Here is a 24,873-nt window from a genome sequence, read left to right as displayed (position 1 = left end):
GAGGATACGGAGTACAATACGATGGAATGTCTGGGAAAAATAGTCCAAGCGTTGAGAATGCTGACATAATATGCATGACTCCAGATTTGGTTACCCTATACCAAGCTATATCATGCTTGAACAGGTATAGTTACTGTAGTTCAGTGTCCATCCTATGGTGTATACTCTACCTTGAAAATATTAAGTATTCTGATCAGAGATTTGCCTTCGTCTTTGTTGGTTGACTCAAGACTGTTTGTTTTGTTGTTGGTACTTTCATAACTACCTTAATGTTTGTTACAACAGTTATGCTCAACTCCACTACAGAAAGGCACCTTCAGCTGAGTAAAGGTTCGAGGCAGCCGCAACCTCCAAATAAAAAAAAAAAGTTCCCAAATGTGATAAAAAAATGGAGTTTTTACTTGATTTATCTGATTTTGATCGTATTACTCAAGAGCTACCACGATGTACCTGCGTTATGTTATATTTCCTCTGAAAGGACAGCTTATTTCAAAACAGTATGTGACCTCAAACTCGAGCTGAACAATCCCCTGCAGCGAGTACCATATAGCAATTGCAGAATATGCTGATATAATTACCGAAGTAGTGAACCTGTGATGCATAAGGAGGTCTGAGAATTCTGCATCCATTGGGTTTGATAATGGGCGAATATTGACACTGAAACTACCCTGAATCGAACCAAAAACGATAGGCAGAGGACAAAGTATTCATCTATGAGAGATACCCTGCATTAGGCCGACTACTACTAACTACCTTGGGAATCAATTAAATATTCTTATCACCTGATACCTTATACAACAAAGACGGCAGAAGCCAAGAGGTGTTGTTGAAGAAGTAAAGAAGGATACTCCCGCCCTATGATCATGCCTTCACGGGAAGATTCGGAGATGTATGATAATAAAAAATCATGTCCTCTCAAGGGACTGGACCTAGGATGAGTGTCCAAGCTCATGAGGCACAAGTCTGTGAGCTGTAATGTGTCGATGATGAGCACTAATCAGTGATTGAGGATCCAACCACACAATGCCTAATTGAATATGATATGCTTTAAATCAATTAGTGTTTCTGTGCTGGAAACTGTCAGAAGAAGTTGAACTGAGCATATAATCAGATAAAGAAACATGTGCTGGGAGTACAACCATCGAGATTCAACCAAGTGGCATCGACATTGGTCACCAGGAGCCAGAAGACATCATCCTCAATACGGTGACAATATCCCGTATCTATTGTACTCTACATGTGCACCGTGGCTAATGGGTATAGACATGATTTTGTAGACCAGGAGAGGGAGGCCTGGATATCGTAGGTGCATTGCATCGAACGGTGTACCGCTCGGCGAGGGAAGGCTAACGTTCGGTGGCAGATCGGTGCATTAAAGGCTTGGAGGTTCGTGAAGTTCAGCCGTAGTTGAAATGCTGTTGTCATAGGTGAGCAAACGGTTTATGAGCTGGAGGCCTTATACGGCAATATAAGTAGAATGCCGTAGTGATAAGGAAAGAATGGGTAGAGAGATACACTCAGACGTACTCAGATGTATAGACTTACAACATGACCAAGTTAACTGTAAAATAAGAGTTATATTTCAAGTCATCTTCCCATTGACCTCGAATTTGTCAAGAAGGGCAACCGACAGAGAAAATGCCATGCTTCTTGGATATCCTAGGCGAATCCAGGTTCCATATCCAAAGCTCTGATGATATGACAAATGACGTAATTAGCGACAAAGTGAACAGGGGGCAAACGGGATCGATTGATCGATTGTTCTAGTAATGATTCATTGTGGCTTGGCCTTACTTGATTTGTTCTGTTGAATTGCGACCATGACTTACAGTAGTACATAGCCAAGGTGCGATTGGGATTCAATGCACATCATGACCATCACCACTTCTATCTCCAAAACTCCAGGGATCTAATATCAATGTGGGGTCCGGTATTGGAGAAGAAGAAAAACGGGACAAAAGATAGTTAGAAATAGTCAGACAAATGGGGGGAATGAGTACCTGGCAAAGTGATCAAGTATTTGTGTCACATAACTCTCTTGGTGTGTAATGAATCCTTACTCTTTTTGCTACCCACTTGGAAGGGGTCTAGACCATCTAGCACCATGACGTAGTCCATGACGTTCTGGACCTCATCCATGTGCAGCTAAGGTACCCCAGAAACCTCAGCTGCTTTAGGTAAGAAAAGACCAAATCTCCAGTGGCTGAAAGTCAACTTGTCAGTTCCTTGCGCGTGCGTTAGCGCTACATTTGAGGTACCATGTACTAGACGCTCAGTTTTACCAGATTTCCATTCTAATCACCCCCCCCGTCCACAACTTCAGCCACAGCCTTGCCACATTTTTTGCTTGACCCAGCTCATCATTATTTGTCTCATCAATCACTGAAACCGTACTGTAATGATGCCCGATGGAATTCGGGCTTTTCATTTAGTTGCGACCCGCTGACGGGCGTTGACGGAATCTTGTATATCCGTGTTTTTTGTTGCCACTTGAACCCTGCTCTTCCGAGACGGTCTGGCAGGTTGATCACGTTTGACGCAAGTAGTAAGGTAGATCCATGATATGATTTGCAGCTAGCTTGCCAGCTCTGCAGCAACCTCTTAAATACTACTCAAAATCCTTCAATTCAGGACCATATCACCACCAAAGCCAAAAATACGTCGAAAACTCGAATAGATATAATCATGAGACGTAAAACTGTCGTGTAGTTACATTTACAACCGTCATTGATGACCCTTGCTCGTCGTGAATTGCCAACTATGTCCAGCATAGATCCCAAACCGTATTCCAGTATCTTTGAATTATCTTCTCGGCAAGTGTGCTTCCAAGAGCATTAAAGCACCTGAGCAGCAGGAGTATCGCTTCGAGAACCCGTCTCAAATTCTCTCCGCCTCTCATTGTCCATATGGCCGCATTGACCCGAAGCCTTGCATCATGACCATGGAAGCCCGCACGCCGGCGTCGACTGCCTCTGGGTTCTGCGCGCGGTTGAAGAGCCCAATAAGTCTTCGTCCAACTGAAGGCTCTATTTCAGTACCATCTCGAGCAATTTTTACTTCACGGTTTGAGTTCCAAGGATTGCGCAATCCTCTCGTGCGGTAAAATGGTAGTCGACTTGTGGATAGCCACTCCAATTTGAAAGGCTTTCCCCATGTCTTAGCAGCACCCTCATCCCCTGCATTGCTCTTGGTGCTTGATGCTTCGCTTTCCGCATCAGACAAGTCATCCGCATCATCACGATCCGCTTCCCAGAAGATAGTGCCTCTGGCCGAGTCGTCAATGATACGCCCCTTGGGGGCTTGTTCGTTCGCTTCGGTCGGTATGGCTTTCGGGAGGTCAAGGTCGCTCGTTGCCTGAGCCGTGGGTGCAAATTCGATGGCTGCCGCAGGGTCTTCGTTGATCTGCGATATCATCCTAGCATACCCATAATATTCTCCTGATTTATTGGCCGAGAAGACCAAGTATACATTGTCAGCGTCCTGTTCGGAAAGGTTAGTTGACAGGTGGCTCAAGGGTATTGCGGAAAGACCAACGTACCTTGAAGGCACTGTTCAATGCTTCTTCATTGTGAGATTGGGTAGCCCAGATACCAGTGCTAACACTCAATTCAAGATCTTCCACTGTCAGGCTCTTGAGAATGAAGAACTTGTCCTTCTGCGGTATCTTCTCGCCAGCAACTCCAAGCTTGATGGTCCCTGAAGGTTCGGACGCCGGGCCTGGAATCACGATCTGAGATGGTGACTTGTCTGCAACTTGGTCCGTCTTAACTACTGTTGTAGCCACCGAAGGACCAGTTGGAGCTGTTACACCGGCTGCACCCTCCACTGTGCTCTTGCGTAGCCGGCTGACGAGGCGAACTGACTGAAATTTCGAATCGTGTAGCTTCTGTTGTGCTGCACTACAAGTTTCCTCATCCTTAAAATTGGCAAATGCACAGTTGCTCTTGGAGATGAGAAACAGTGATTCCAATCCTATAGCCTCTTTGCATACATGATGAACGAGGCTCATGAGGTCGGTTTGCGGAGGAAGGTTGCCGATCCAGATTGCGTGTCCTGATTCAAGAGTTTAGCCGACACTGACGGTCATCGAGGTAAGTAGCTTACCACTCTGCCGCGGCTTTCTGGGAGGGCCCCGAACAGCACTTTTTCGCCTCTCTGTCCCATCTGAGGTTTGCTTTAGCTCAGTTTTGTTGGGAGATTGCTTCCCAGTCCTACCTTGCCCCTGCTTGAGCCCCTGTGGATGTATTCCACCAAAGTCTGCAGTCTGTGCCATCGCCCTTGGGTCGCTGGTTGTTGGACCACCAGCGGCATGGTGGCCAGACACCACTCCGTTCGGAACTGGATGCGCGGCAGGTTGATACTGGGGACCAGGGGGGTAGTAATAGGGAGATTGCTGAGAGCCCATCATCATCTGGTTGGGATAGTATGCCATGCTGTGCCTCTGAGACATCATGTTTGCTGCCTGAGCCTGGTGCATCTGATTTTCGTAGTATGGTGCGACCTGTGGCTGTAAGTAGTAACCTTGGCCGGGGACTGGAAGTGGCGGATGACCAGGAAACTGGGACATGTGCTGCATCATAGGTGGTGACCCCGCGGGATTCATGCGTTGGTGAGTGTTTTGGGGATACTGTCCAGGGCGAAAACCCATCGTAGGGAGGGCGTTGGCCATAGGGGCCATGTTATATGGCCCAGGGCGAGGACCGGAAGAGGGTTGAGACATATCGAACTGTGTTGAGAACGCGTGCTGAGAAACGGTGGGATGCTCTTGAGTGTGAGAAGGGAACTCATGCCCCTGAACAGTCCGAGGCTCGTCTTGAAGTGCCATAGGATCGTCAGATGTCGTTGTGCTGACAGTCTTTGCAGTATCCTGGTCGAGTGCTCCCACATCCGGGACTTGGGCGCTAGCTATATCTCCCATTTGATGCATCTGTTGGTGGTACTCTGATAAAAGTTGAGAGATAACCTGGTGCTAATTCAGATCAGATTAGTAACTCCTCCAACCCAGACGCAGGTTTATAGCAACAAGTGTGTGGAAGGGTAGTATAATACCTTGATGTTCTCTATTGGAGAGAGGATAAGACAGCAACAATCTGATGCCTGAAAGCTGTGGTTGTTCAGGTGAACACCAGGAGACCTGCTAATCGTGCCGAAGTCACAAGCCAACAGGGCTTTTTCCTGCAGCAGAGCAGCCGCCTAGAGCTTCTCGGGTGGATTTGACTGGCTGCTATTAAAGAAAGGGTAGAGAGGGGAAATTATCGAGCAATTTTGTGGCCGATTGTGTGTCAGAGCCGACGATAGCGCTCAATGGGCGGGGGAAATATATGAAGACCCCAGCTCTTACCAACAAAAGACTAAAAGGAGACACAAATTTGTCGTTTTGTATATAATGAATCTGCTTGTAGATCAAGAGACAAGGTGGCGGCGGAAGTAAATACGGTTCCTATAAGAAGTTGTTCGAAGAAAGGCGTGTATTATTGCCCCCACGGGGAAACTAGCGAAGTCGTTGAACACCTGTTAACCCAATGCCAAGTTCGGAAGGGAAAGGAGCTGAATGATAAAACGAGATCGAAAATGGGGCTCGGTTGTGTTTCCTTATGGCGTAACAGGGATATGAGCTTAGCCCAGGAACCACTGGGAGAGTGTTGTAGTGTTGAGGTGCAGTGACAACTATTCGAAGTCGGCGATCAGCCACAGAGTTGGACTTAACCCGCGAAACTAACAATCAGTTGTGATGAATAAATATAGCGGTAAAGGAGATATTGGGGCTCAAGATGGGTCGAGAAAGCATTTGTTCATACGTTGAAGGAGCCCTAAGTCGTCATTTGCGAGCTGGCAACAAGCAATGCCAGCTTCAGCAACAAATGAAGGTTACCAGAAATGCAAGCTGGCAAAGTAAGCTCCCCTGAACCTGTGAGCTTTCAAAAGAGAAACGATCTCTAAAGACCTTCGAGGCTTGAGAAGCTTTTGGGGGGCAAGGGGCGAAACCTAAGCCAACGATTAAACAGAAGAGGCTTTAACAACGGAGATAGCGAGTGGCTAATAGTCCAAGCTTCCGAAGCTAGGGCTCAAGGAAGGCTTGGAAGGTAAGGAAGTGTAAGGAAATGCAGGGTTAAGAGGGATAGACGGCCAAAAAGAGATCAGTTGAAGGGATGCTAGTGTGATAGATTCATGGGGGGTGTGAGCTACAGATGCGTATGTTGGATGGGAAATACGATGGGCGATCCCAAGTTGGTCGAGCTCTTAGATGGGATTTTGTTAGGGCCGTATAGGTGGAGGAGTGAGTGGAGGGAAGTGGTGGAGAGGAGGGAGCTTGGACAAGAAGAGGTAAAAGAGAGCGATAGTTCAACGGCAACAACAAGCCGTCAAGCCACACGATGCTCAAGTAACGAAGCCCGCAATCCATCGGTGATACTTGAACTCAAGCGAGGCCGATGTTGGCAATGGCACAGGTATAGATCATTTACAGTTCAATCTTGGAACAGATTGGCAGCGTCCCCTGTTCGACTGGGGAGTTCCAAAGTCGCACGTATACCTATGTTAAGGAAGACAATCATCCCGTGAGACGGTGTGGCTGAGGTCGCAACATAGAGTTACCCATTACCGCCACCGACCATGCGCCCACCATCTTGGTGAACATTCAGGTACCGAGTGCCACAGATTCTCAACGAGAATGAAGTCAAGAGCTCACAGAGAAATGTGATTGGAGAGTGAAGCTCGAGCCAAGCAACGGCGCCGGCAGCAGGGAAACAGGGTCCAAGAAGAACAGCCACAGCAGAACCCAACCCGGATGACAGGGAGGGGGTGTTCGAATAGTAAAGGGTGGAGAGAAAACCTTGTTATAGTACGTAGTGGTGAAGCGATGGCAGAGGAGGACAAGACCATTTCGACGCCAAGAAATGCCCTAGCCGTGACATGATATGCGGTACTTCGCATTGGACTTCTAAATTTGTTGTTCCTGTGGGGAATCGCTTCTTCGATGTCGAGCTCTGCGAGCGAACCCAGCGTCTTGAGGCAACGGTCCCTGAAAACGGATGTTAGCGGGGTCCACCAGAAAGCACAATCTCCGAAATCAGAAGGTGTTTGATGCTTTTAGAGGGTCTCGTGGATAATAGTGGTTTTGCTTATACATGCACCCAAGTATGTGTCTGTTGTCAATTGCATGTCGTCTGATGCCTCCTTGTTCCCAACCGTCATCAGAATGACTTGGATTCTGTAATTAGAATGATGCACAATTGCGTTCCAAAGTCGGACAGGACTAAAATATGGTGGTGCATGGAGGGTTGTCAATGATGTTAGTGGCTTGAAACGTCATGAAACATAAAACGGGCCTGATGACTCTGACATACGTTGGCTTGGGTAAGCAAGCAGAGTTTTTGCTGAAGGAACCGTTCAAGATGGAATGGGAACGTAAAACTCCCCGTCCCGCTGGTAGGAAGGAACCGTTTCGCCACTGAAGGCTGTTCCTGCCCCAGATTTTTAACTCTACGTAGCAGCTTAAGGCTACAGGCTACAGGGCAGTTTGGCGCTCACCGAGTCACTGCCATGGGCATTTTTAGAGAATGGCACACGGCAACTCTATTCAATACATCGAATTTTCCACCTCACTCGGTAGGTAGGAAAGTTAAGTATGTACATGATGTATCAAAGAGTCTCACGATATCAGAAATCATTTGAACCATATCTGCAAACATGCCCAACATCAAGTACTAAGTGGCCTCTGGCTCTGCAACCGGCCAACTGCCCCAGTAACCCCTAAAGAGAAGCAACAACCGCTCGCGATTCAGCGACGCGTACGAAGCTATCGCCACTCAGTCCCTCAGACAGCTGTTCATGAACCTACAGAGTAGGGATCTGCATACAGGGAATAGCCGAGGCGGCAGGGTGGAGGTCCCTGAGATCTGATCGACACGCGCGACAGACCCGCCAGTCGCCTTGCCAGCATGTACGTATTCCTTTGAACTCAATTCGCTTCACTTGGCTGTTAGTTATCAAGGTTGACCTGATTGTTAGGAAACGGGCACTAAGGGTGGGACATTTTGAATTTCATGAGCCATTGTTTCCACCACTATGCAACGCAGCGGATGCTCAACAGTCTGCCTTTCCATGTGGCGTTCTACCCGGGCGAGCTCCGGCGCTCTTTGACTGGTTTCCCTTGAATCTCACTGAAGTTGGACCATCCTCGACGGGGCTTCGAACCACTACTGAGGACCGAGGGGTCTAGCCCGGTCTACGGTCTTGGACCTAAGGTCCACGCCGGCATTCGCTTCTGCTTGCACGAGAGGACACAAACCCACTTGCCGTACTTTTCATGGCAGAATCTTGCGCATGCTGTATAATGAATGATTCGCTGATCTTGATGACTGAGCAGGTTACAATTTGCACTCTAGTCTGACCTTGGATTTCTGCCGACCTGGTAGATATCTTGCCAGAGCCACAGTTTCCCCTTAGATCTGAGCGTCCGGCTGACAATTCTTTCCTTGGGGCCCCAGGTAGCTCTTGATAATGGCTGACATGGATAACTTAGCTTTGCTATTCTCTTGCCATGCGTATCATCAAAATACAGTACCTGAAAATCGCGACGTCACAGCCCGACAGCAATATGGAGGCAGTGGGTAGTAAAACGGAGGTTCCCAGGCGGAATCCTTGTCGCTTCTGAGCTTTCAATCAGTTGCGTAAGTAGCAACAAATGTCATGTTCCAACAGTCCTTTTCGTGGATGTCGATCTATCCCGTTTTCTTAATTCTCCATCACCCACCAACTTTTCTCAACTAGTGCGCCGGGGCGACCAGCCTCCCGTGTTACTAGCGTCTTATTGGAGACAATCGCATGGTCCTGACAACTTGGGTAATCTCATGGCTGTTCTTGGGCTTGTCTAGGGACCTCAGGACATCCGTAAGTGGATGATCGACCATCCCACCTCACGATTCTGCCTCAAACACAAGTCATAGGTAGATACGTAGGCTCCTCCTGCTAGAGACCTAGTCAATTCCAGATCTCGAAATTGAGCGCCTCACATCACCAATACTATGGAAGCCAACATGGCCAGTTTCATCAAACTGTTCAGCATCAACACTGACTCCATCAGCTAACATAAGTCGGCCATTGCTCTTCGGCCAGTGATCCGAGCTCCCGGTCGTACGACGGCTTTTTGGACTAACGACATGTGCGCGCCCTACCACCGCTGTGTGTTTAGTTGGACCCTTGATGGGTTCCTGGGACGCCACTTAGCCAATTAAGACCCGGACCTAATTAAGGTTGGCGGATGAAAAGCTCCGTCCGTTCTTAACAAGAATACTTGATGTTGAATTTGCGTGTTCGTCTAGAGGGGTAGATGTCGAGTATGATCAGCTAAAGAAAGAGTCAGCGACGCACGGCAATTGTGTGTGAGAAATCTGCACCAAAAATAAATGTGGAAAGCCTCCAACTTGTGGTACAATTATGACCCGCAATCAAGGTCATTGGGCCCTCAGATAGAGCGGCGCCTGTCGACGACTGTTGCCTGCTTGCCTGACGCATTCGCCACCCGCCTGTCAACCAGGGTCCAGAACCTTTATCGCTGATCTTCACTGCTTTAGGCGCATCCAATGCCTATCTTACCTCTTGTTGCACAATAGCCAGTGACGCCATGACGACGGTGCTCCGTTTACATGCCTTACAGTTACAGGTAGTCTTCGCCGATGGCGCAACCAAAACAGCAATTGGCCGTCTTCACTGGTGTCGGGAGGTCCGCAGCAAGGGTCATTGTGGCTTGTGAAACGATTATCAGCATTGATCGTCCTTCTTGAAGCTCTGTGCCGATGCGCAACCCGCTTTGAACCTCTCTTGATTTGAGGGCTTGAGGAGCCGAGGACCCCGACATCAATTTCACCCAATCGTGGGCTATCAAGAAACTCGTGTAAGGCTGTTGATGAAGAAAGAAAGCTTTGACAGCTCCCTCCAACGTGGCAACTGCGTTGCGCCGCCTTGCATAGGTAAGTAGGTAGATAGGGTCTTTAGAACGGACAGCTGTGTAACTCTCACCGTTTTCAGCTCTGTCTGTGGACACTTGACGAAAATTGAGTGTATTGGGCTTCCACTCCCTATCACATGCCTCAGTTTTGACGATTAGAGGTGGCAAATGTCAACCGACTGGTAACGGTTGTGTAAGTCGTCAGCATTTGAGTTCGGTGCCGTTTTGGCTAGATTATTGTAGCGCTTTTGGACCGCTACAATGGCATCTGCCGACACCAACTTGACCATCAAATGCCGGAAAACCCCTGCAATAGCAACTGATCATTCCTCAACACTTGGGCAGTGGGCATCATTGTAGGATTTCTGCTCGCCGATCAACAAGACGCCTTTCTGATTTCTCCGATGACGGCAAGTTCCATGTCCAAGGATGGAAGAGTTTGACAAAACTTGGAAGAAAAGCTAGACCATAACTGAACCAAGAAACTTAAACAGTCCCGGTCCAGGTGCGGAAATAAGACCATAATTGAATTGCGTTCCAAGTCCTGTAGACTTTCAACAGCGAATTGCTCTCAGCCACACAACATTCGCTCATGTCAGCCAGCCGCCAGCCGCCAGCCTCGAGCCAACGACATGCATGGCTAAAAACAATTCCTAGACCTTGTGAGACATGGAAGACAACACTTGATTGTTGGAAGCTACGTAGGCTTAGGTGGCGAATAGACCAGTACGCACATCCATCATCTGGAGAGGAACAGATGTTGTCAGAAGTCCTGTCTAAGGATAGTCATACCTCCGATGTAATCAAAAGCTTGCCACTAACATAGGGCAGTAGTTGTGCGACAGTCTCTGCTGCAAACCGACAGCCTTGTAAGAATTATTTGAATAGAAGTTGTATAACTCGAATTTGTTGGGTAGCTGGTCCAGCTTTGCACAACAAACAAACTTTTCAAAATCTGTACGCCGAAGATAGCATCATGGAACCCAGCAGCCTGAACAAGTCCGGATGCAGAAACCCCATTCTGTTGAAGAGGGGGCAAACGAAGAGGGCTTTGTACGGTATATCTACAATGCATATTGAAGGGTAGTTCACTGAACACACACACTAGGTGAACTGCTCGCCTGCCCACTACCCAACAGAAATGTGATCACTACTGCATGATACCCTTAGCACATGGGCTATCATGTCTTAATTTCATTTTTTTCTTCGGGGGCACCAATACCAGTCCAAAGCAAGGATAGCTAGCCCCTGGGCAGCTGAAAAGGCGACTTGTCAGAATACAGCACCTCGAGAGATGCTCAAGCTCCAAGGCTTGATATTCGTGGCGTGTGCACGCGGTGTGGTGTCTGGCTACTGTAATGGCAGTGTATCATGACTTCAACCTTGATTTAGGGTCATGCATATTGTGCGATGGAGCAGACGCCACTACATCGGTTGTGTTAGCGAGACACTCACGCATCCAAACGATATTGAGATACAGTATCTTGCAGAACACGGAAAAATAGGCCCTGTCCACACCCTCCCTGCATCGGGGCATTGCTTAGCTGGGATACCTCGATGGATCTCTGTACAGCCATTGAGGCAAAGGGCGGATCACTGCAACGATGTTCAACCAGCCACTAGGCCTTGAATAACCCTATACTACTGCAACCAGGTCTTGCCTCACCTATCAGAGTTGTTAAGTGTATAGTGGACTTGATAGGCTAAGAAAGAGACGGTCTGACCAGCCGGTGTGGGCAGGGCAGGGCAGGGCAGCAAGCGTCTTCGGGACCGAGACTGAGTAGACAAGTACTTGGATGAGCTAGCAATGATAAGTTCTCTCTCGTGATCTGATACCTACATCGGTGGCTAGAGAAACAGCATGGCGGTATTAGACTGCTACGATATTGGCGGGATGGTTAGCATCTGACTCTGATCAACATCGGAAAGAAATCGTTGCTAGCAAATAACCGGACCGTGCTTTGATGATTGTCGGGCATAGGAAAAGTAACAAGCGCTTGAATCTAATGAACCAACGTGGTGTTGCCATTTGCCGCGCTTGTGGTGCGATAGAGGCGCTCCAGAAGAGTCTAGACGCGCTCTTAGAAGTGTAAGTGGTGTTTCACTCTCCCGGATGTAATTCTATCCGCGGACTAATGTTAGGTGTCTCTTGAGATGATCAGTGTTGAGTGACTTGGACCAAGGAGCTCAGCTCGACATGGGTCTCTCAAATGCCGTGTGCCGATACCATTCCATCTCTTATTAGCAACGTTACTTGTCCATACTCAAAGTACATCAAAAAGACAGAGAAAAGCAATACATGGCCATGCCAGACTTACGAAAATGTCGTCCAAGAGTAGTGAGGGTGAATAGCTGTGGTACAGCTGATAACTCATTCACAAACAAGCACCAGTGCTCGGTGAAGAGAATAGTTCATCTCTTTCAGGGTGGTCTTGAAACCACTGGCTGAGTATGCTGATAAGACGCTTGAGTATTGGTATGCCCATTGAACCTCTCAATGATTAAAGCGTACTTTGAGTATGCCGTTACAACTGCTTCGAACCTTAGTTATAAGGTTAAATCGCCGTCATACCATCGCTTGTTTTCCAAGCCGTCAACACAGCAAGTTAGGTGTCGGGCAGTTAGAGTTGAAGGCCAATTGATACAAATACAAGGTAACTTGAACCTGGCATACCTTTAGCTAACACCCCGAGTCAGAAAATTAAAACTGCAATCGCATAGTGCCAATAAGTGATCTAGGTGCCCGTGATCTGTGTGAATGTTTGATCGAACACGATGGCTTCAGTGGCGTTGGGGAAATCTTCCTCATATCCAGTGCATAGGTGATGTGCGGTCTGCAGAGCTCAGTGTCGCCGAAAGTAATTATAAAACCTAACATCCCAAGTTAAGTAAGACCTTTGCATCCTGAAGCCTCACAGGTCACCTATTAGTTTGCAATTCGTGGAGCGTGACGTTCTCTTTTGTCGTTGAAGCGACTCGGTATCATATTCATATTCATCACACCACAATTATGCCCCGCAGTTGACCGTAAGGAAGGCTCATTGATTTCGTGGCGTCTAAGTAATCCCCTGTTATACATTCCTCTTTCGCCTTTCCTGCCATCTAATCCTTCTTCAAGGGCAAGAAAGTCTCCTCAATACCGTCTGCTGTGATGATGAGCATTTGAAGGTTATCACCAACCTCAATGTGACGCTCCACCGCACCATCGAATGCATCCTTGACGACAGTCTCGACCTCTGTTCGTGTAAGAGGACGTCGCTCCCGCTCCTTCAGCTCATGGCCTTCTCCGCTTCCGGGAATATACTGGTTCTTGAAGTTGACCTGGTTGTCCAGGAAAGGCATGATCAGACTGCCCGCAGCACCGCCTGCTCGGCACTGCTCCCGTTCGTAGCTCCCCACGGGATCGTATGAGTACACAGCGCCTCTGCCCTCCTCATCCAGACCGCCGAGCATCGCATGCGAGTAGTAGGGGAAGAATCGCTTCGAGTAGAGAACGGTAGAGAGGCGTTTGGCACAAGCATTGACAGTCATAGGCTTGCCGTGGCGGTAACGGTAGATCTTGCAGATGGTGTCGAGGTGGTCGCGGAGGGCCTCACCATCAGCAGCGAAGCCGACGACAGATAGGACTAGTGTAGCATCCTCCTGAGAGGCAGTGGTGCCGCCGATTCGGAAGACCTTGGGGGACATACGAGAGTTGATGCTATAACCGCTGGTGTGGCGGGTGTCACCAGCCATGATGGTAAAGTCTGCGCCAGCAATGGCAAGAGTCGAGCCGCCATTGTCGGTGTAGCTTGGGTCAGTTAGCTGTAAGCCCTGGAGATGCATAGATGAGGTGTCTCACGGGTTAAATCGATGTTCTCGAAACTCGCCGCTGTTGGCCTTGGGGGCATCGGAGAATGAATAGTTGGGCCCATTCATCAGAGGGTTCTGGCTGAACATGGCAGCCATGATTACGGTCTATGTGACGGAAGGTTTAAGTAAGGTCTTGGTGATCTTTCTTGATGCGCAGAGATGATGGAATTCGGAGTTGGTGATTGATGATGTTGATCTGGTGTTGCCTTGTAACTGACAATAGAGCTGAGGTTAAGACGCACGCGTCAAGCTTGCAGCCTTGCCCACCTAACCTGCAGAGCTGAGGTAGCTACGATGACTAAGCGCGCAGACAGGCAGGGGTTCACCTCCTAAAGTTCACCTAACAACCATCGTCATTTTGAAGGTCTCGTTTCAGAAACAAATTTGTTGACTTGGTTCTTGTTGGTATTTTGTTTCGAATTGCTGTGCTTTGAAGCGGCCGCATCGCCTACGCACCAACGATGATAGGCGACATTCGCTCCAAGGCGCTGCAGAAGATAGCTTCGCTATCTGCGTCTAGCTCTACAACATCCTTCGACCGATCCGATCTCGACCGACTATGTAGAGCCTGCCACGCCGGCGCGAAGAGCAAGGACTATGTCAATGGCTATCAGAATAAGAGCTCGCTAGGCCGAGTGCCTATGGTAGGTTGTTCATAGAACATAGGGATCTGATAGCGCGTGATTGACAATTGTAGTCTATTCGCGAATTCGAGGTCTTGATCGCATTATGCAAGACAGCACCGAAAATCAAATCGAGCCAGAGCGCCCAGAGACTCTCGTATCAGCTGTTCCCGTATATTCTTGAAGCACATATACAGGTTTTCCTTCCTTCACCATTCTTCCGAAAGATCGACCCGTCCCCGACCGAGGCCCTAGCCTTTCATGTGACAGGGGCCCTGCTGGCACTTGGCATCAATTACGATGAGCTTCAGGAGAATGTGACCGATAAGATCTGGGCCTTCGTGAACTCTTGTAGACGAGCTACCGAGAGCATTATCTCACCTCAAGCAGGAGATCCTGAGAATCCTCACCTGGAGGATGCAATTCGAACTGTGACAATTGCCGTGGCCCTGCTCGGATTTTTGGATGCGGCAGCCGCTCAGGCCGACTTCTGGAGAGCTGGCGGTCGACTGGCCATGATCAAGAAAATCAGAGAGTTGCTTTCTGAGCCTTTCCTTATCGCTGTGGAAACAGCACTATCCACCATTCGCAACTGCCATAGCCAGGATCGCGAGGTCAAAGAATGGAAGAGATACCTGCGCCACTATGCCTCCTCTGGACGACCTCTCGGAGCTATGCTCCTGCACCGAAGCTTCGCTCATCTTATTGTCTCCAGCACTTCACTGATGGTAAAAGACCCTCGTTCTCTGCGAGAGTCTCACGTGCTGGATATCTACATTGCCCAGGGTGAAGATCTTTGCAATATCGCGTCCTCTGCGCTCGAAGCAGACTTCAAGACGGTTGAGGAATATGCTGCCCTGGCCATTGAAGAGATCCAGTATATCGAAGGTGGTGCTGACTTTATCCGCATGGGATCTCCTGACCAGCAGAGTCTCGCTTACGCTGTGAAGGCTGCGGCGCTCATTTCCTACTTGAATTGCGCTCTGCTCAATGAAGATGCTGCTGATACAGAGATTCTCATGAACTGGCTTCAGGAAACCCTGGATGACTCTGTTCAGATGGCTGACCCTACTCTTGCCTCGGTCACGTTGCGATGTTTGGCCCTGATCTGCCAGATCTCACCATCCTTCTCGTCTAATGTCAGCCGCATCCTACCTAGGTTCATCGTTCAGGATGCCCCGCAGAAAGATATTGTCACTATAGCTTCCAATAGCTTGGCTTATGCTCTCAAAATGCTCTCGAAGGATGCTGTCATCGGCACATTGTATACCCTGGGCAACGTACTCAGCCCTGGGTCGGACCAAGCGTTTGTGAACGATCAGATTGATGGAACGGCAAGTGAAACAGGACTTAACGCCATTTATACCAATCGTCGGTCCATTGGGAGCTCGATTTCACTACAGATGTATGGCGAGGAGGAGACTGCGATCGTTTCAGGCAATGTCGTGCAAACCATCTGTGGGATTGCTGCTGCTTTCAAGGATGAGAAAATTACCGCACTGGCTCAGTCTATGCTTCAGCAGAAGCTCGAAAAGGTCAATACAGGCGTGGATGCCCGGATTATCAGTGGAGCAGCTGCTCTGGCTCTCGAGGGCGGACAACTCGAGTTTCGCTCTTTGCTCAAGTTGTTTAGTAAACTGTGTCATACTGGGGTTGTCGAAAACCAGCTATTCTTACTGGAAGCTGTAAGTGAATATGACTTTCTATACTTTGATATATACTGATTTGTGTAGGTGAGAAATGCTCGCACTTTCATTTCTGCCAACCTACGACGTGACTCGCAGCTGTTTGGTATATACTATGAACACTTGCTTGACAGCATCATCGGACTTGGTGATGTACATTCGTCTGGACATACCAAGGAATCTGACGTACAAATGGCTGCAAAGGAGATCGCGGAACTTCTTCATCCGCTGGCAATTTTTATGTCCACGAACGATTTTGCTTTCGAGCCCATCGCCGATGACGAGACGTATTCTCTGCTTCGAGACGCTTGGTTCAACATCGTGGTTCACGGCTTTACCACCAACACAGATCGTGGCAAACAGTATATGAGAGAATTGCGTATGATTGCTATTCACTCCCCACCTCTTGTGGCCGAGCAGCGAGGTGAGCAGGTCGAAAGTGATATCGAGCTCAATACTGTCTTACGACGTGGTATGAGCAACGATAGAGAGTCTCTGCAGAAGAAGCTTTTGAGTGATCTTGTACCCTCCAAGTCCAATGAGATTAGGAGCCTCAGCTATCGCAAGGTGATCTTCTTGCAAGCAGCTTACCTGATGGAAATTCTTCGAGCCGACTCAGGTGATTGCACCAAGGTTCTGTCCTATTTCCTGGAACCGAGCATGTCCAAGGGAGAGCTGAGCAGCGCCATGGAGGGTGTTGCAGCTGCTGTCATGGATAAGTATATTCAAAAGACTCAAAGCGGCGCCGAACCAACCTTTTCTGCCCAGTACGCTGCCGAGCAGCTCGCTACCATCTTCTGTAGCTGCTGCCACCGTATCGAGCGAGTCCAGCAAGCCGCGTTTGTTTGCGCCGATCGCTTCCTCCGTGAAATTCCTTCAGCCCTTTGCTATAGGTCGTCACTCTTCGCACTGATTGAACTGCTCTCGCTTATGTGGTCTAGCTGCTTGGAAGCCGAGACAGATGTTTATGCTCCTAGGTCCACTTTTACGTCAGAACTTGGCGGAGTGACTGTGCAGCTTTCAGACGACTATGATTTTCGAAGATGGACGGTAGATATCCTTAACCGCAAGGCCAGGGTATGGGTCAATTCTGCTATCAACCTCTCTCCTCTCGATGTCAAGGGAATTCTGCAGACATATCTCTCGGAGTTCAGTGACGAAGGCGCTTACGGCCATGTCTCTTTGGGAAGGTCTTTTGCTCTTGAGCTAGGATCAATTATTCCATCAACAGACAATCGTCTCCAATCCATGGACAAGATTGGCAACTCGAGTGTCAACACAGCCTCTGCCTTTGTTGCGCAGTACACAACTCGCCAAGAATATCGGTATGGCGAGACGCTTCCGGATCGTGGTACAGAACTTATGAGCTTCATGAATCACAACCGTCGCTTGTCATTTGTGCAGTCATCTGTGAAGGAGAGTGCCAATGCCACTACTGCACTCGCTCATGTTGAGGCAAGAATTCTCAGCAAGAAGAGTACATCCATCACTGAAGTCCGAGATATTCTTCGTAGGGCAGCAGCACTTCTTTGCCGCACGAGCAAGGATGAAGCTGCTGTTGCTCATCACCTTGTGAGCATTCCGTTCGCCCTATTCACCAAGCAATCTATCAACTTGGGTGTCTCCTTATGGCTTGGTGTAATCAACGAAAACCCAAGGCAGGAGTCGAGACTGCTAAATGAGATCGTCCAGCAATGGGAGTTCACTCTTACGCGAAAGGTCGGCCTTTTCAGCCCAACACTGAATCATGTTGACCCCTTCTTCTTGAAGGAGGAATTTGCGCCCAGCGAACTGGAAGCTCTAGCCAAGAAGAAGCAAATTGTGCATGACATTCTCTCTCCCCATACTCGACTGCTCCAATTCTTTGCCAGTCATTATAACGCTACCAGGCTCGGTAGCCCTGATATCCAGAAGGTGTTCCTCCGGATGATTGATCTTACACTGGAGGCAATGAAGCAATCTGCAACTCATCCAATGGCCAGAGAGATTCGATTCCAAATCGTCTTATTTGGTCTCCGCGTCCTACGTTCCAGCACCACTCTCAAGCCTGCAGCACAGTGGAGGCTCAAGGAGCGACTTCTTACGGCCGGCCTGTCTTGGTTCAGGTCTGCACCCAAGTGGTCATTCGGAAGTAACTTATTGCAGATGAAGACCGAGATCCGTCTTATCTCTGATGTCTTGGCGGCCCTCCAACAGGTCTCTTTTATAGGCGCCCAAACTGTCGGCAATGTCAAGTCTCTGCAGTCCAAAGAGCAGCTGCTCGACCTCCTGCTCAGAAATGAACAACTGCGCCTAATCGTCTGGGTAAACCCACTCAACAATGCGAGCAATCAAGCATTGACTCAAACTGCTGGTAAGGCACCGACCGAGGCTGCACTCTTACCACTCATTAGAACTGCATGGTGGCAGGACCCAGCTATTGCGATCGAACTCGCAACTAGGTTTCCATTCCCTCGCCTGCAGCGTGATATCAGGTTCTTGCTTCTCACCATGCCTGAAAAGGCCATTTTCGAGCCTGAGGCTCTGCACCTGATCTTTGGAGGATTTCTTCCCGATGATGTCGCTTCGCAACAACTCAAGGTAGGTTTCGTACCCTGACTGACATTGCAATACTAACGTTGGGCAGTATTTATTGTACTGGGAGCCTGTGAACCCCGTAACAGCCGTTACCATGTTCTTGCCCGCCTACCAGTCGCACCCGTTCATTATTCAGTACGCCATGCGTGCGCTGGAAAGCCATTCTGTCGACGTAACATTCTTTTATGTTCCCCAAATTGTCCAGTCTCTCCGCTACGATAGCCTTGGATATGTTAAGCGCTATATCCTCGAAACAGCTCAGTTTTCCCAGCTGTTCGCTCACCAGATCATCTGGAACATGAAGGCCAATTCGTACAAGGACGATGACGCTCAGATCCCTGACGAAATCAAACCAACTCTCGATACGGTCATGACTCAGATGGTTGACGGTTTCGCCGCTGAAGACCGCGACTTTTATGAGAAAGAGTTTTCTTTCTTTGACGAAGTCACTGACATTTCTGGGAAGCTTAAGCCCTTCATTAAGAAGTCGAAGCCGGAGAAGAAGCAAAAAATTGAAGAAGAGCTGCGCAAAATCAAAGTTGAGGTCGGCGTTTATCTTCCTAGTAACCCTGATGGTGTTGTTATCGGCATTGATCGCAAGTCTGGCAAGCCTCTACAGAGTCACGCCAAGGCTCCGTACATGGCCACATTCCGTATTCAGAAGAACAAAGGAGGCGTTTCTGAGGTGGATGAGATGATGGAGGAGAATGACGGAGAAGATCATGGAACACCAGAGAGGACTGTTGAAGTCTGGCAGTCGGCCATTTTCAAGGTCGGCGATGATTGTCGACAGGATGTCCTGGCGCTGCAGATGATTGCAGCGTTCCGAGGCATATTCCACGATGTCGGCCTAGATGTCTACGTCTTCCCTTATCGAGTCACTGCCACAGCCCCTGGCTGTGGTGTCATCGACGTGCTGCCCAACTCGATCTCACGAGATATGCTTGGTCGTGAGGCTGTCAATGGTTTGTATGACTACTTCATCTCCAAATACGGCAATGAGAACTCGCTCCGATTCCAGCGAGCCCGCAGCAACTTCGTCAAGTCCATGGCGGCCTACTCAGTCATTTCCTACTTGTTACAATTCAAGGATAGACACAACGGCAACATCATGATTGACGACGCGGGCCATATCCTACACATTGATTTCGGTTTCTGCTTTGATATCGCCCCAGGTGGTATCAAGTTCGAGCGTGCCCCCTTCAAGCTCACAACCGAGATGGTGGCGGTCATGGGTGGTTCAATGGAGCACCAGAGTTTCAAGGCCTTCGAGGAACTCTGCGTAAAGGCTTTCTTGGCCAGTCGTCAGTATTGCGAGAAGCTCAGCCAGATCGTCTGGCTCATGATGGATAGTGGTCTGCCCTGCTTCAAGCCTGAGAGTGTCAAGCATTTCCGTGAGCGTTTTGTCCTTGACAGGAGCGAGCGCGACGCTGCCAACTTCATGAAACATCTCATCAAGACCAGTTACTCGAGTCACAGCACAGGTATCTACGATCAGTTCCAGCTTCTGACTAACGGCATTCCCTATTAAGGGATGGCACAAGAGGACGATCAGTAGTGAATGGGTCTTGATGTTTTTTTTTTGTTATTATAGCGCTTGTCTAGTCTTCCTTTCCGACTCTTTTGAGAGATAATACTCTTGATAATACATATATAGTACAATCGCTCCGCTTCCCGAAGCGACTGAGGGTTTTGCAAAAACGACTATGATGCTCCCACAGAACTGCTCCGCGCTTGAACACGCTTCTATATGCACCCAAGCTCTTTGGATATTGCCATGCCCCTTTAGATCTCTGGCGACTAGTCTGCCCGTCTCGCTTGCAAACGGGGGATCTAATCCGCATGGCCTCGTTATATTGTTGCAACTCAGCCTTATTTCTGTTTTGCGGCAGATCCTTTGAGCATATGAGTCGGGGCATTATAACTAGTATAATCGACGTGGACGAATGCTCGGTCAACGATTGGCACAGACTCGAGGAAGTATGTCAGCACCTCGCTAAGATCGTGACTGTCCTTGAGAGGTGTCGCAGCAGAGAGCACAATATCGACCTCGACGAAGAGTTTGTCACCAGCGTGATAGGCGCGCAAATTTTGAATCTGACGAATGGCAGTGGCGAAGCGCATGGTCAAGTATAGCAGCAGGTTTCGCTCGTCAGGTTGGGCGGAGAAGCCTGAAAGGTTACGGACGTGGTGTGCCGAGGTCTGACTCCAGTTGAAGATGACAACAAGGGAGAGGAGCAAGCCACCGACAGCATCGAGCCACCAGATTCGCCCATAGTAGCCGACTGGAGCCAAGATTAGTAGGGTTCGGCTTTGCAGGGTCTGCTATGATTACTTACTGATGGGGAACAGGATGGAACCAGTGTTGAAGATCACATCCGTCTTTGCATCCTCAGCCCTATGATTTGGTCAGATACGGAGTACGAATGTGGATGAATATGCCGACTTACAATGCTCTAACACTTGAGTTCTTGACGACACGACACCAGATCCAGCAGGCACCCTTGATGACGATGGTAGAAACCATGATGGCAATAGCTGGAATACCCAGCTCAAGAATAGCATGCTCAGGGTCCATGAGGCGAGAAATACACTCGAGTCCGACTTGGCAGAAAGATGTGATCATGATGATGGAAAAGACGAGGACGCCAAGTGGTTCGAGTCTTACTATATATTAGCTTCTGTTCACTTGAAATGCCACAAGCTCTACGGCAGCGACTGAGACTTACTTGCGGCGACCAACAGGATAGCTATATTGGTCTTGATGACTGGACGAGATGAGACGCGTAGTAATCCATACGATGACGGTACTGAGGAAATCTAGCACAGCATCTACCAAACTGGCAAGGACGGACATTGAAGGCACTGAGACTATGACAACAAGCTTTCCAGCGAGTAAAATGGCATTGGCAATGAAGTTTACCCAGATGGCCAATGTCACGATGGGGTCGTCGCTGTCGATTTCAGCATCTTCCAACCAAGGTAACAAGGGCTTGGGGCCGTTGTCATCTTCTTGGCTAGCAGGTCGCGGAGGTTGCTCCTCGTCTTCGTCCTCGGATTGATCCTGACGCTGAAGAAGTGGCAAGTTCTCGGAGGAACGGAAGATATCTTGAGGTGTGCGCGTAGCAGGGAGCTTTGTGGTCGAATTGCTAGGCTTGACACTGACAGTGCCATAGGAGCCTGGAGTGATAGATGCGGATACAGGAGTTGATCCAGTGAGAGGGGGGGAGTCGGATGTAGTGGAGGGCTCCTCGTTGATGGTATCTGGGACGTCAAGTGGTCGGAATGCAGAAGCTTCAAGCTCTGCTTGATACTCGTTGAGGAGATCGTGGGGGATAGCGGAGTCGAGGAGAGCATCGATGTACAGATATTGCTGAATCAACTCATTTGTTCTCTCATAGTACTCGCGCCTGGTGGGTTTGGTCAGCTGCTGCGCGAGGCCGAGGCGCGTAATTGGTGGCGCCATTGAGGACTCACAGTGGTTTGGACATAGCAGCCAGCTCCTCCTCAGGCTTCCAGTACTGCTCCCATCGATATCGAGGGTTGCTTCTGCCAATGAGTTTGGCGCTGCGGTTCTGGGGGCCGTGAAGCAGTTGGGTGAGGCGGCGCTCATCAGCGAGCAGCTTGCCAAGCTCATCATGGTCGTGGCGGAGCAGTCCAGTCTCCTCATCGTCAGGTCCCATCCAGAAAGAAGGAGGATGCGCGGGAACAGAACTGCTCAAGCTCTGTATGCTCTGGTGAGAGCGACTGCGGATGAGGGACTGGAGGGCGCCACTGCGCGTGCCCAGAGGGTTGTGGCTATCCTCGTTTGAGAGGAGAGAAGGGCGCCGTAATTGAGCATGGCTACCATGCTTTGAGGGAGTGTTTGGAGAGCTCATTGTCGCAAAAGATGTCGCTTTTTCGCAGCGACTGGCGGGAGAATTGGGTGGTTAGGATGGAGGAGGCGCAATTATATATCGCGAAGAAAAATAAGATAAAACGTGTAACGAGTCAGGTTTGAAGTATTGCCAGGGTTTTGAAGCGTAAAGTAGAAACAATTGCGACTAGGTAGGTGCCGTACCTTAAGTTAGTAGTCAAAACGTTGTTTTTCCGAGCTTCCGCCTCACCAAAGAGAAATAAGATTAGCCAAAAAGGACACTGACAATATAATGAACAAACATTAACAAAGATTGACTTGAAGAAGGGGCCTCTCTCCGAGTCCAGCGAGGCAAAAAAGATTTTGAATATGGAGAGGAGAGAGATTGATTAGATCCAATGCATCAAAGCTATTCGCCCACATGCTTGCTGGAGGCTCCGCCACAGCATCCATACAGACCCTGGCGCCCCTTTGAGATTTGGGCCCTTGGCTCTTTAGCTGAAGGGTCCCCCATCGTGACGGGGTCCCTCATTCCGGAGAGGGCTTAGCCAGATCCCCTTGATGGGTCCTGCAGGTGTTTTTGATGTTTTAATGTTAATGTTGAGAGAGGGTCTCTCGGCATCCGTAGAGGGGCAAGAGACATTGATGCAGTTCGCGCGCGAGTGTGAGTTTCAAGACACTGAAACAGCTGTGATGTTGTTTGATGTTGATGCTCTTCTTTACAATAGGGGAAGGTCGAGAAGGATGACGATAGCTTGGCCTTTGGGTGGTTACCTCATCAGCAGGTGCTAGGCACATAACCTCTTCAGTAAGGTAATCGAATCGGCCTGAAAGCTTAGGTGAGCCCCTTCCGCTACAGGCCCCCACTAACAGAATCGAAGGCGCCAATTCAAACACAACAAGTTCAATTGGATCCTTTGAATGGCTACTGAGGCAAAGCTTGATCTGCCGAGGTTTCACAGAATGTCCCGCCCGCCCCTAGTTACAGACAAGATGGGGTAACAAAACTTGAAGCTACTGTAAATAAGTGAATACCTTAATAATATGCTTATCACTATTGCTAGGGTAGATCAAGGGTCTTCTCGTTGTTCATTGTCAACTCTGCTGACCTATTGGTCCATGTCGTTCGCTCAACCAGCCTGACTTATTCCTGTTGTATAATTAGTTGCCAGCCTCATCCACAGATAGACAACGAGGTTGGATCGCTTATGGGTGCTGATACATAGTAGGAAGGACACATTGAATGCTACTGTGACTATGGAGTAGATAGCAGAGACTTGTTCAGAACATTGCCGACTCAATTACATTGGAGAACTGCATGTGCATCCAAGCGCTGCAGCCGCCAAGACAATGATATATCAAGTCGCCATGGACTTGCAGGAAAAGAGTGAGCATCCAAGTATTGGGTGGCCGTGAACAAAGCAGCAAGAATGAAACCAGATCATAGAGCAAGTGAGTGGGCAATATCTGGACAAAAATATTCAAGAACCTATCGTTGCCCATCAAAAGATAGTAAATATGAACATTCCCAATGATTATTGGTGGCTGGGTTTGCCCTGTGGCTTATTATCTGGCTTCACATGCATTTCCCTACCAACTCACCTCACCTGAAGCATGTAACGCATCAGGAAGCGTGCCTCAGGATTGTCGATCAGCACTTTTCAACTTGAGGTCCACTATCCCTTTGTGTTTCAACAGATGTAGAATGCAGATTGCAATAGATTGTGGGGATAGAGTCATTGCGATATGAGTCGGAAGATTTTGAATCTTTAACCGCCATGTCATGTTGCTGATGTTGTCTATTGTCTTTGAATGTCTCACCTACACCGTGCGGCATGCGACCAACGAGCTAATAACTTAGCGTATCGGGGAGTGATCGTGTTGATCCGCATAGGACGCGCAATTCATGTCTCTTGACGTGCACCCGCATTGTCTATGTTGTACGAACCCGTCATCAGAGCTAACCGGAAGAATGGTCTCAACCACAGAGAACGCAGCTGAAGCAACTGGTTAATAGAGTGACCTTCTCAACAAAGAATTGGGTGGTGGAGCCCTACTATGTTTATTCTTCTCATGTGCCTTGTTTTGGTCCCAGTCCTGCAAGGCCATGATCTTTGTCCCTGTCCGAGCAGAACTTTGAACAAGATAAAGATTGACGTTGATGACGAAACATTCAGATTCTGACTCCATATTATCACCCTTACCTGGGCCAGCAAGTCAATAGATGACGGTTGGGGGGGAAAAAAAAGAAAAAAGAAAAGAGCGAGACATGGGCTGCACGGTTAATGATTGCACATTTGTGAGATTGTTTGCTGACATGACAGCCTATTG

The 24,873-nt window shown here is 48.8% G+C and overlaps 4 protein-coding genes across 24 annotated transcripts; 1 reads left to right on the top strand and 3 right to left on the bottom strand.

The window, feature by feature from the left end:
- Positions 1 to 370: 370 nt before the first annotated feature.
- On the bottom strand, positions 371 to 6,780 carry FOIG_00711 (uncharacterized protein). Of its 11 annotated transcripts, none has more exons than XM_031197087.1 (6): positions 5,050 to 6,780; positions 4,105 to 4,969; positions 3,539 to 4,053; positions 1,795 to 3,480; positions 1,140 to 1,690; positions 371 to 1,065 (listed from the first exon to the last, which is right to left on the bottom strand). In XM_031197087.1, the coding sequence occupies exons 2-4, from the start codon at positions 4,925 to 4,927 to the stop codon at positions 2,896 to 2,898; spliced, it is 1,923 nt and encodes a 640-aa protein (XP_031072853.1). In that variant the 5' UTR covers positions 4,928 to 4,969; positions 5,050 to 6,780; the 3' UTR covers positions 371 to 1,065; positions 1,140 to 1,690; positions 1,795 to 2,895. The 11 variants fall into 11 exon arrangements, with proteins under 11 accessions (XP_031072853.1, XP_031072854.1, XP_031072855.1 ...); XM_031197088.1 differs by having other exon boundaries at positions 371 to 1,045; XM_031197089.1 differs by having other exon boundaries at positions 1,830 to 3,480.
- Positions 6,781 to 12,224: 5,444 nt separating this feature from the next.
- FOIG_00709 (phosphatidylinositol 4-kinase) lies at positions 12,225 to 22,826 on the top strand. 6 transcript variants are annotated; one of them, XM_031197077.1, is made up of 6 exons: positions 12,225 to 13,009; positions 13,068 to 14,445; positions 14,499 to 16,109; positions 16,158 to 18,689; positions 18,736 to 20,986; positions 21,039 to 22,826. In XM_031197077.1, exons 2-5 carry the CDS (start codon positions 14,263 to 14,265, stop codon positions 20,215 to 20,217), a joined length of 5,808 nt encoding a protein of 1,935 aa, XP_031072844.1. In that variant the 5' UTR covers positions 12,225 to 13,009; positions 13,068 to 14,262; the 3' UTR covers positions 20,218 to 20,986; positions 21,039 to 22,826. The 6 variants fall into 6 exon arrangements, with proteins under 6 accessions (XP_031072844.1, XP_031072843.1, XP_031072842.1 ...); XM_031197076.1 differs by having other exon boundaries at positions 18,736 to 20,991; XM_031197075.1 differs by having other exon boundaries at positions 18,736 to 22,826.
- FOIG_00710 (20S proteasome subunit beta 6) lies at positions 12,235 to 14,146 on the bottom strand. Its single transcript, XM_031197079.1, has 2 exons — positions 13,791 to 14,146; positions 12,235 to 13,739 (listed from the first exon to the last, which is right to left on the bottom strand). Exons 1-2 carry the CDS (start codon positions 13,895 to 13,897, stop codon positions 13,052 to 13,054), a joined length of 795 nt encoding a protein of 264 aa, XP_031072846.1. The 5' UTR covers positions 13,898 to 14,146; the 3' UTR covers positions 12,235 to 13,051.
- Positions 14,645 to 23,046, bottom strand: FOIG_00708 (uncharacterized protein). Of its 6 annotated transcripts, XM_031197067.1 has the most exons (5): positions 22,164 to 23,046; positions 21,416 to 22,096; positions 21,137 to 21,349; positions 21,026 to 21,084; positions 14,645 to 20,971 (listed from the first exon to the last, which is right to left on the bottom strand). In XM_031197067.1, exons 1-5 carry the CDS (start codon positions 22,562 to 22,564, stop codon positions 20,559 to 20,561), a joined length of 1,767 nt encoding a protein of 588 aa, XP_031072834.1. In that variant the 5' UTR covers positions 22,565 to 23,046; the 3' UTR covers positions 14,645 to 20,558. The 6 variants fall into 6 exon arrangements, with proteins under 6 accessions (XP_031072834.1, XP_031072835.1, XP_031072838.1 ...); XM_031197068.1 differs by having other exon boundaries at positions 16,232 to 20,971; positions 21,416 to 23,012; XM_031197072.1 differs by having other exon boundaries at positions 19,362 to 20,971; positions 21,137 to 22,096; positions 22,164 to 23,012.
- Between the last annotated feature and the right edge of the window lie 1,827 nt (positions 23,047 to 24,873).

This window comes from Fusarium odoratissimum, assembly GCF_000260195.1.
Source record: "Fusarium odoratissimum NRRL 54006 unplaced genomic scaffold supercont1.1, whole genome shotgun sequence".
Lineage (NCBI taxonomy): Eukaryota > Fungi > Ascomycota > Sordariomycetes > Hypocreales > Nectriaceae > Fusarium > Fusarium odoratissimum.
The sequence above is the reverse complement of the archived record's forward strand: the minus strand, read 5'-3'. Positions and strand labels throughout refer to the sequence as shown.

Bases quoted from the DNA above. Each gene is read 5' to 3' on its own strand.
- FOIG_00708 (XM_031197067.1), bottom strand. From the start codon at position 22,564: ATGAGCTCTCCAAACACTCCCTCAAAGCATGGTAGCCATGCTCAATTA. The intron at 21,350-21,415 runs GTAAGTCTCAGT...ATATATAGTAAG, and splicing joins TATCCTGTTGGTCGCCGCAA to ACTCGAACCACTTGGCGTCC. The intron at 20,972-21,025 runs GTAAGTAATCAT...TCTTGGCTCCAG, and splicing joins TTCCATCCTGTTCCCCATCA to TCGGCTACTATGGGCGAATC.
- FOIG_00711 (XM_031197080.1), bottom strand. From the start codon at position 4,927: ATGCATCAAATGGGAGATATAGCTAGCGCCCAAGTCCCGGATGTGGGA. The intron at 4,054-4,104 runs GTAAGCTACTTA...CTCTTGAATCAG, and splicing joins CAGAAAGCCGCGGCAGAGTG to GACACGCAATCTGGATCGGC. The intron at 3,481-3,538 runs GTACGTTGGTCT...CTTTCCGAACAG, and splicing joins CATTGAACAGTGCCTTCAAG to GACGCTGACAATGTATACTT.
- FOIG_00710 (XM_031197079.1), bottom strand. From the start codon at position 13,897: ATGGCTGCCATGTTCAGCCAGAACCCTCTGATGAATGGGCCCAACTAT. The intron at 13,740-13,790 runs GTGAGACACCTC...AACTGACCCAAG, and splicing joins CGAGAACATCGATTTAACCC to CTACACCGACAATGGCGGCT.
- FOIG_00709 (XM_031197077.1), top strand. From the start codon at position 14,263: ATGATAGGCGACATTCGCTCCAAGGCGCTGCAGAAGATAGCTTCGCTA. The intron at 14,446-14,498 runs GTAGGTTGTTCA...TGACAATTGTAG, and splicing joins CGCTAGGCCGAGTGCCTATG to TCTATTCGCGAATTCGAGGT. The intron at 16,110-16,157 runs GTAAGTGAATAT...TGATTTGTGTAG, and splicing joins AGCTATTCTTACTGGAAGCT to GTGAGAAATGCTCGCACTTT.